The 10,392-nt window shown below is 41.0% G+C and overlaps 1 protein-coding gene across 1 annotated transcript in view; it reads left to right on the top strand.

The window, feature by feature from the left end:
• Positions 1-10,392, top strand: part of SWAP70 (SWAP switching B-cell complex subunit 70) — a gene marked incomplete at its 5' end in the record, with an annotated part of 76,412 nt that overhangs the window by 12,418 nt on the left and 53,602 nt on the right. The window contains one exon of the mRNA XM_019519971.1: positions 5,270-5,410. Coding sequence (XP_019375516.1) covers positions 5,270-5,410 — 141 coding nt within the window. The remainder of the gene's footprint in view (positions 1-5,269; positions 5,411-10,392) is intronic.

The raw sequence follows: 10,392 nt of genomic DNA, 5'->3' as shown, positions 1-10,392 counted from the left end.
GAGCTTGTGTGCATCAGCATGATAGGCAGTGGTCTCGGTGCACCAGCAGCTTGTTAAATTATTTTGTAGATGTCATAAAATAGAGTTCTAAAGAGGGCTTGAAGGAAGATAATGAGGGATGTTTATGGGAAACGCCTTTAGGAAAAACATAAAAGATGTTTGAGAATTCTGACAACTTAGAGGTAGGCCGGTATTGTGGGCTGCTTAGAAGCAGAAGCTGACTTTCTGATAGAAAGAGGAGCTGGTCTGGTATGGATGGGCTGCAATTAAGGCTTTTGGGAGTGAAGACAAATAAGTGGCATATATTTGCAATAGAGAAAGGGGGGGTAGAAAAGACATTCAAAGTGACAGGACAGCAGATTATTTTTTTCAGCGGTGTTGTGAATGGACAGAAGGAGAGGTGTAGATTGTATTTGTTCAAGCCAGAGAAAAGGATGCTGAATTAATGATGACCTAAGATGGCAAGACTCTGAATGAGAGTTGTAGCTGTAAGAATGGACTGGAATGGCTGCTTCACAGCAGCGTTACATTGACAGAATCTACAAATTAGACAGTCTGTTGATGAGGACCTCAAGATAGGTCAATCTAGAATGATACCCAGTTACAGGCCTCTGTAACAGGTAGGATGATGTTAGTGTTCACAAGAATTAAGGGGAAAAAAAAAAGCATTTCAGGGTGAAGCTTGAGTTAACTGGCTAGATTGCCTACAGTGTCAGAGGTACAGTCCCGACGCATCCAGAAATGAATCCTTATGAAACTACTGAGTAGAATTGTAAGGTTCTATAACCTCTCTCTTTTTAAGCCTTGTAAAGGAGGTGGGAGGGAGAAAACACTCTCCTACAAAGACAAAAGCAGTGCTGAAGAAATTAATCACGGCCAACGTGAAGTTCTCTTTCTGGTCACACTTGTCAACAAATGCTCTTTTACATGGAGAACTTAGTATTTCATACTAAAGCTGACCAACAGGCATGTCTTTTTTTGGGGAACAGCAGAAAATGTGTGTGTCCAAAGTAAATGGGCCCATCTGTTTACAGTAAAGTGTATGCATAAGTTTTGGATCAGGGACTAAGTGGTTTTAAAATAACAGAAGTAGAATTGTTTTGGACAGACTCCAAGTAAGCTTGCTTTAAAAGAAATAAGCCAATCTGGTATGTCCATCTTTGTTTACCTTCACTTGCTGCTGGTGAAACTACTCAGTTACAGCTCACTACAACATAGCTGGAAAGATAAGCGTCTGGCACAGAAAGAGAGTGGTTCTGGCATGAAGGTGGATTGTTAAACGTGGCAGAAGAGCATAATAAGTACTGAAAGAAAAAGTTGCTTAGCAACTATGTGGGCACTAGAAGAGTGATTCTTACTGGTAAAGTTTTTTTTCCTTCTTCTCACAGTTGATAGAGATTCTGCAGTACAAATACATTTTAGTACCCTAATTAAACTAGTACTGGATTTTATTATTATTACTAGTCATAGTAGATGATATGCTGGTTCTGATAATGTACTGAAAAAAGAGAAGTAAGATCTTGGGGCAGAGTTTACTAAACATATTGGATAGCAAGAAAAGAAGTTGGCTCCCTTCCACTGCAAAGAATGCCAGGCTTTGGAAGGAATCAGGGAATTTCCTGAATCATGAAAAGAAAGCACCAAACTTAGGAGGGAAGTTAAAGTCCATTCCTGGGTAATTGGTTTCCAGTTGTTGAAGCCACCCAAGTGTTTCCTTCAGACTTAGGACAGCAGTAGTCACTCAAATTGGAGAAGGAATATAAGTGTAAGAACTGAGATGGCAAGAAAATACTGCATGTGTGAGATATTTCATCATTGTTGTCAGTAACAGTTTTGTAAATCAAGATGAGAATATTCTGAATATTTTTGCAATATTTTTATTATGGGCAGTCTAGTTGCCTGAATCAAATAGATTTCTCGCTCTCCTTTAATCTCCTGTAGATGATAGGTAAACAGGAAAGGCCTTGATCAGAGGAAGAGAGGATGCCATTCTTTTTCACTGTGTTAGATACTTTCACCAAACAGATAAGTAGAAGGGAAACATCATGTTGAAAGTGAGCTGTTTTTATTTCTGTTTGTGTGCATCAGGTTTTTTGTTAGTTTAGGTTTTTTTTTAAGATGATTGTCCACTTACACATAATAGGTTGGTGAAAGACTAACTAGACTGAACGGTAAGAATTGCTTGAATGCTTCTGATCACTGAAGTGGAGATGTGCATTTTAGGAGAGTCCAGGAGGGTCATAGTATCTTTCCTCAATATATTAAAGTCTACTCTCACATGGTCAGTGTGATGCATAAGACCAAGTTCTACTCCACTTCTGCTTCTCCCCCACCTTTCTCCCTGGAAGTCTGTCCAAAAATTCTTGTTCACTTGAATTCTTGTGTACAGTCTAAGACCAGACATTGTGTAAATGCAGTTTTGTTTTGTTTTTCTTTTTTCTTTTTGCCTGGATGGTTGATTATTTGTGCAGTTCACAACATGGACACATAGTTGCAGAGACCATTTTGCTGTCTTGAAAATTTGGCTCTTAATCTAAAATGACTGCCAATAGCTAGCAGTACCAATTTTTGTTCCTTACATCTTTGTTACGTGTCAGTGTGTTTTCATCATGAATTGTGAAGGGTGTGGATAAAGTGAATAGGGAACTGTTAATCAGTTAAGCCCCAGAATACAAGCTCCATGGGACACGCACTGCAATCGGGAGGTAAGTTAACAAGAGAAGTACCATTTTTACGCAGCAGTTAACGTATGCAACTTGTTGCCACAGGAGGTTGTAGAGGCACATAGTAGTACTAGGTTCTAAAGGGGATTAAACAGATTAATGGAGGTCAGGTCTGTTGGGCAGTATTATTTAGACAGTCAGGAATATGTTCTCTGACATCCTTAAACTAATGAAAGTTGGGGCCAGGGAGGGTATGGCAGGGAACAGATCATTTTAGACTTGCCAGGTATTTATGTGCTGTTTCTCTAAAGCATTTAGTACTTGCCATCAACAGAAACTACCTGGTTAGATGGACCATTGATCTGATGCAGTGTGGAATTTATGTTCTCATTTTATTTAATGTACAAATACAAAGACTGTTTTTTCATAGAAGCTTGTGATTTTTGTAAATGTAAAGTACACAGTTTGGGGGCAGGGAGGAATCTCTTTTTGAACTGTTGGTGGTCTTGATAAGATTTCATACTCTGAATACTTACATTTTGCTTGTTTCTTACCCTACAAACTCTAATGTAACTTAACTTGAAAACAAACCAGAATTACTCTTAGATTAAATATGTAACCTAGGTACTTTTTACTTGGCTTACAAATTGAGAGACTTGAAACATATTTCTACTTCTTGTTCTGCAGCTAGCCTGTTCTGAACTGCTGTCTCTGTAGCCAGCTAAATATACCTGCTTTAAGTCATCTGCAGATTTGTTTACTACTTTCTCTCTCTTCCTTGTTCTATTTTTTAATTTTGTACTTGCCCAGCAAACAGAGGAACATTATATATCTAAGTAATGTTGGTTGCAGCCTTTCTTTGCAAGTTGGGGGTTAACTTTTTTTAAGTAGGATGCATGTATTGAAAAGATGTAAACTATTTTATTTCTGTTTACTTAGTTGGCATCTTTCTGTGTTTTTGTGCATTTCTATTAACAGTTCTTGTGTAGCAGATTAGGAGAAAATTTACAGTTTCCGCCTGTTCTTAATATGAAACTAAATTCTTAATCTGATTTCTGTAGCTGTAGAAAGTATATAATCCTTAGAAGGATTAATCTGTATCATTCAAAATCATAGGAGCGTCCCCTGCAGCTTGAATGAGAGTAGGTTCAGTACCTAATAAGCCCTGTTCTGCTAGTTGTTAAGCAGGTTGTTTTGATTTTTTGGGAACCTGTTCACAAGGGAAGCAAAAGAAAGATAGCATATATTATTTGTGTTTGAGAACTGCTGTAACTTTTATTTACACTGTAGATGCTACTAGGTTCATGGCACAAAAGTAAATATGATTCCAGTTCTGCTTTCAGTGAGACCAGTCTGTTAGTGAATAGGCAGTTGTTTGCTTATAAAACACAATATACTTTGGAAAGGTTTAAAGGCATTTATTACCAAATAATTTTTGTGAATTTTTGTACTTCCTTAAAACTAATCAAGCATGGAGCCTTTTAAGGTCATTTACTAGAACAGGCATGGGGTTGTGGGTGAAACTGCCAAAATAACACATGCAAATATATTGTTTTAAAATGAAGAGTTGAAAAGTTTCTTCTGAGCTCTCTTCCTTCATACGACATTGTTTACTTTTTAATAGTTGCAACACTTGAAATATTGAAAGGTAACTATAAAAAGGAAGTAGATGAGAGATTCAAAGTTAATACCTTCACCTGACAAGTGGCACTCTTCCATAAACTGAGAGGTTTACTGAAACATTTTACTTGAGTCCTATTTGCTATGTCTCAAATAGGTATAATCAGAAACGATAGTTATTTCTTATCATTTCCTTCTTGTTTCTAAGATTCCCTTGCTTCCAAAAATGTCAGCATTCCAGGTATACTTTGCATGGCTACATGCCTGTTGTAACGATTATGTTCCTGTTAACAGTGTTACAGTGGGTGCATCTACAGGAGACACTTACTGTGGAGTTGCCTAATTAGCTCCGCAGTAAAGCATCACTGTTTACGTGAGTGGTGTTATTGGGCTGGAGTAAACTAGTTAACTCTGCTTTAGGATAGTACTGCATAACACTAATGCTGTTCTATCGTGGAATTATTTACTCCACCACAATGCACATGCAGACAGTGACTGGGACTGGCTGAGGCACAAGGCTGCTACAGTTCAGGGCTGCTTGTGGGCTAGTCCTGCACTGTGGCACCCTTGTGCCCCAGCCAGCCCCTCCACGGCATGTTGAGCCAGGCAGGAGCAGCCCTGTGTTGGCAGGCTGAACCCCTTCCCTCTCCCCTTGGCCCCCTGCCAGCCAAGGCCGCGCCACCTCTGTCTCAGTGTCCTGTGTTCCTGGGTACATGCATAAATACTGCACCTGGGAGCAATAAATTGTGCTGAAGTTATTGCACTGAATTCATTTCATGTGTAGGCACATCCAGTTTGAAGTATTTTAATCCCTGCAGCTCTCAAAATATATTTTTCTTCCCAAAAAATCCCAGTGTAAAATTTACCCTGACAAGAATATGTCCCATTCTTTGGTGGTGGTAAATTTGAGATCCTTACATTAAGGAAACTAAGAGGAGGGTGGCTAAGTGTAATAGTGAACTTACTGATGTGCCTTCAATTTCTAGGTCCTTTCTCACAACTTGTGCACAGTGCTCAATGTTCCCCATGACCCAGTGGCCTTGGAAGAGCATTTTAGAGATGACGATGAAGGACCTGTTTCCAATCAGGGTTACATGCCTTATTTAAACAAATTCATCTTGGAAAAGGTAAGGTGTAGTTCTTTTATTCTGCCTTCACTCAAGCAACGTTTGGATTTGGCAGTATCATAGAATGAATTACGTACATGTATGCGCACCCACAACATACTCAGTAGTGATAAATTCCTATATTTAGAAATGTGCTTGGGTTAAAGAAATGCTGATTCTGTATCTCTGTATTGGGCTGCAATGGAGATACGTTCTGTACAGAGCTGGGTGCTTTAAAAGGCAAGGTGCAGTATTATACTTCCCCCCACCCACCCCGCTTGGTTTCTATTTTCTATCATACCTAGTTGCTTTCTGGGCCACCCTCATGCAGAGCTGGATTTGTACAAATACAGCTCTGCATTATTAGGATCTCTGTAGGTCCTCATTATTTTTAAATATTTTAGGGCTGCACATGGATTCTGCTGTTGCTGTGATATAGAATTGTGAATCATGGTGTTATTTGCAGACAGGAAGGTCCTAAATCCTGTAGATCAGGGATTGGCAATCTTTTGCTGTCACAGGCCAGAGCTTGCAATCTGGTTTCTAGCTGTGGGCTACAAACCTCTGCCACGCCTTCACTGTTTCCCTCCCCTCCACCAGCTCAAGCCACCCACACTTCTCCGTACTGCAGGTACTCAGCTTCTGCAGAAAGAGAAAGAGAGCAGGGGGGAGGGCTGTGGATGAGAGTACTTTGGAGGGGATAGGTGGCATGATGCAGTTGCGTTGTGCTGGGCAGGTTGGGCCTTCCCCAGGGCAGATCCAACCTCTTTGCATGCCTGACCTGGCCAAAGCCATAGGCTGCCATCTCCTGCCTTAGATCTCTAGCAACAGGTTATTTTAGGTAAAATACCTGCAAGAAAAATTCTGGTGAGACTCGGTATATAAGGCTGTTAAGTAGAATTTTTTACAAGTTAGTTCTAGTGTGTGGGTACTCTCTGGGTACTCTATTTAAGTTGGTTTAATAAAAGATATTAGATTCACCCAAAGAACCCTTTCTGTCTGTCCTTAGACCAACACAGCTACAACCTGCACCCCTGGGTACAGTCTTTTGTTGTTAGTTTGGTTTTGTGATGTATTTTTGGGGACAGGAATCTGGCAAGCAAAAAGCAGGTTTGATTTCTATTTTAATCTCATTAGAGATGATTTTTAAGGCAGAGTAGATCTCCAGGAGCTGAGCACTGGTGTTTTGGCTGGAATTCCTGAGAGATGGAATTATGTATGTGCTCTTTGTAACCATCTCTGTTCAAGAACTGGTGTGTTTAGTATAAAAATAAAAATAAAAAATCTCCGAAGTTTCACTAAGGATTTATGTTTTCTGCATCACTAATTTCTCTTTTAATGGGAAACTGACCTAAAAGACCCTAAAATCAGCTGAAGGGTGAGATAATTGTAGTGATCTTCTCTTATAACATGAAAAAGGTACCCGACAAAGTCATAAACATAGGCAAAACTTTGCAACTCCAGAGACCATGCTACATGCAAATTATTTAATGGCTTAATTTGCTTTTAATGTTTGCTTGAACTTAATATTTGTTTGCCTTTAATGCCAGTGAAAGAAGGGATATGACGTGAAGTGCAGGCTGTCTGTTTGGAGATGTGAGATCCTTGAAATGTCTGGCTGAGGTGCTTCCGGCACTGAAGGCTGTTACAGGGGTGCTCAACCTCTAGCTTGTGGGCCAAATGCTGCTTGTGGAGCTTTGGAATCTGGCCCATGGGGCTCCCTGTGAGATGGGAAATTTGGCATCGGGGAGCAATGGTAGTACTGCCACCCCTCTCTGCTGTAAAAATGCCAACCCTTGGGGAGAGCTGGGTCACAACTCTCCCCCTCCACAGCCAAATTGGAACCAGGCCATGCCCCCTTCCCTCTGTTTTGCTGGGGTAGGGGTTGGCTGTATCCCCTTTTCTCTGTGGGGCCAGGCCATGCCCCTTTCTCTCCACCAGGGCAGGTTGGGGCTGGGCTATGCCCCCTTCCTCCTGTGGGGCCAGGCCAAACCCCCTCCCCCTGTGCAGCTGGTTCAGGGGCGGGCCATGACCTCTTCCCCCTCCATGGGGCTGGATTTTAACCAGGTCATGGTCCCTCCCTTCTGTGGGGCCAGTTTGGGTGGGACTGGCCTAAGTTGTCTTCTATCACAAGGCTGGATCGAGGCCAGGCTGCCCCACTTCTCGCGCTGCACGACCAAATGAGGCCCTGCTGGATCCGGCCCATGGAAGGATCGGGCAGTGCCCATCCAGCTGTTCAGCTAAAAAGGTTGAGCGCCACTGCAGTATTAGATTGTTCCACTCTACTCAATACTTCTCACCAGTCAGTTTCTTCTCTCGTTCTGAGCTCTGTTTTTCTTCTGTCACCCATAGCTGGCTTTTAGTGGATTAGCTCTAAAGGTTCATCAAGGAGTGCCACAATGCTCTTTATAACCAGGTGCTGTCTTGGTCACTCTCTGAAAATTTTTTCCATGAAATACTTGTGAAGAAGGAAGCATTTCAGTTCCGACTATTTATTTTAATAACGGTACAGAATTCTAGCAGTGTTTTCTAAAACTTTCCAAGTAAGGAAGGGCCTTGTCTTTTCCCAGTTTGAAGCAAATGTAAGGGTCATAGGATGAGTGTCTGAACTGTAGTCAAAATTTGTTACAATTCCTCTTTGTAGATAATTTTAGGCAGTTATAGTTCCTCAAGGCCTGTGAGACCAGAGAGAGAGAGGTAGTATTAGGGTGTTACACCAGTCCAAGCCTGTAGTGCACCATACAGAGCAAATAGAAAAGAGGTGGATAGGAAATGGAAAACCCTGGAAGGCATAAAGAGGGGCTGAGGTATAAAGATGCTTTGACATAAACTCTGAATATGGGGAATTGCATGGGCATAGGATTTTTACTAATGAGTGGCAGTTGAATTTGCAAATGAGTTTAATTGTAAAAGGCAAAAATTATTTAGAAAGCAGGGCTAGAGTGCCTGGAGTTTCTTATTTTGTAATGCTAATTAAATGTTGCCTATGATAATGCTTGCATCTTAGATGCAAACTTAAAAAAGTTGATGTGGTTTTTTCCTTACTTTTGATTCCTCTTTTGAGATCTGAATATGCATTTTTGCATGCAAAAAGTCATCCTTGGGGACAGTATCTTAATTATGGCCTGTTTCTTTGAAGGCTTAAAGGTTATAAGAGGAAATGCAAAGAGAAAAGATGCAGCAGACGAAGACACTAATGCACGACAAACCTCACTTTCAAAACTAGTGATGTTTTTCCTTCTTCCATTTCAGGAATTTCTGCCTTTTAGTTTTGGCATACCTGGGAATAAGCGGTGGTATTAGTATTAGTGAAACATATAACCATTTTAGGATCAGTGCCTTTGGCCTATATCATTCCTTTTGCTATTCCTGCTTAATACATAAGAAGCCCTGTCATATTGTTTCCTGTAAATCTTTCTGTTAGGTTGGTCATATAACTGTCATCTTAATTTCAGCAAGAGCAGGAATAGCTTCTTAGTGTAGGAGTCCTTGAATTCATCAGATATGTTACTTTGTGAACATTAGCTAAATTCCGTTATTAAAAAAGAAACCCTTTTGTGTGTTTTTTTTGTTAATGACATTGAGCATTTCTTAGCAAGTAAACATCAATATTAGTATATGCTGTAGATGCTTGCATTTTATCACCTCATTTTAAAGAAATCTGATGAAAACCATCTTGTAGGTCAGTCTAGTATTGGCACATGTGCATTCAGATAATCCTGATCTTTTTATTATCAACAAGCATGACTGTCTGTACAAAAAAAAATCAGTTTGAGACACTAGGCAACAACTTTCCCTGCCTTACTTATCCTGAGTAAACCTTACTGAGAAAAATGTTCAGGCTTTTAAAATCTTTCCCCTTATACTCCTGAATGCAAATGAATTATTTCTTTAGAGAACTGGGCAGTGACTTGCCCTGCAATAAAGCCTCTATTGTTGAGCCAGAGAAGCATGGAGAAATGCCCAGGTTGACTAATTGAAGGAGGACGTTAATGGCAACAAGTTTTCCTTTGTTAGTATATGGAATTTTATATAACCAATAATTTCCCATCTGATCTTTTCATGCTATATTTCACTTATTTTATCTTTGGCATGTTTACATTGTAGTGCTGGTATCACCTTAGTCAAATATTACTGTAGTATTAGAGGTACATACAGTACTACAAAAAATTTGACTTCTGCCTACACTTTACATTCTTCTTGCATATGTTAATAATTACACTAGGTGCAAGGCAGAAGAGAACCTTATCCTTCAACCATAGGTTACCTCTCTCCTTTGCTTTGTGATGCATGCAGGGTTTTTTACATGGTTAACCCACTAGGGACTGTGTTGGTCTTCATCAACTGTTTTGAGTCTTCATCATGAAAATAAATCAGTATTTGCATTTAAATGCTGTTTGCTTAAAGCGCCCTACTTTATAAGTTCACCAGATTTCACAGATTCGTAGACATTAGGGCTGGAAGGGACCTCAGAAGATCATCGAGTCCAGCCCCCTGCCCGAAGGGCAAGAAGTCAGCAGGGGTCACAGGATCCCAGCAAGACAGACATCCAAATGTCTCCTGAAGGGGTTCAAAGTAGGTGCTTGAACCACCTCCGGCGGCAGTCTGTTCACTGTATGGTTAGTGCAGGGGTAGGCAATTATTTTGGGTGGAGGGCTGCTTAACAAGTTTTGGTGAGGCGTTGAGGGCTGCAAAGGTAGCCCTGCCCCTTGGCAGGTGCTCTGCCCCCTGGTCACCATCTTGACCAGAAGTCCCACCCACCGACCCCTGACCTTTGCCACTGGAAGTCTCTAACCTTACCCAGGAAGTACTCCTTTGGGCCGGGGGAGGGGGCTTGCTTGTATATTTTGTGTGGAGGGGTAGGGGTGTGGAGGAGTATGTGGATGGGGGTGTGGGTGCAGTGTGTGGGGGTGTAGGAGGGGTGGGTATGTGGGTGTGAGCGGGATGTGTGTCGGGGATGTTTGTGATTGAAGTGTATGTATAGGATTACTGGGTATGTTCTT

Source organism: Gavialis gangeticus, unplaced genomic scaffold (assembly GCF_001723915.1).
Source record: "Gavialis gangeticus isolate Ggan-Ray unplaced genomic scaffold, GavGan_comp1, whole genome shotgun sequence".
In the NCBI taxonomy this organism is placed as follows: Eukaryota; Metazoa; Chordata; order Crocodylia; family Gavialidae; genus Gavialis; species Gavialis gangeticus.
The sequence above is the reverse complement of the archived record's forward strand: the minus strand, read 5'-3'. Positions and strand labels throughout refer to the sequence as shown.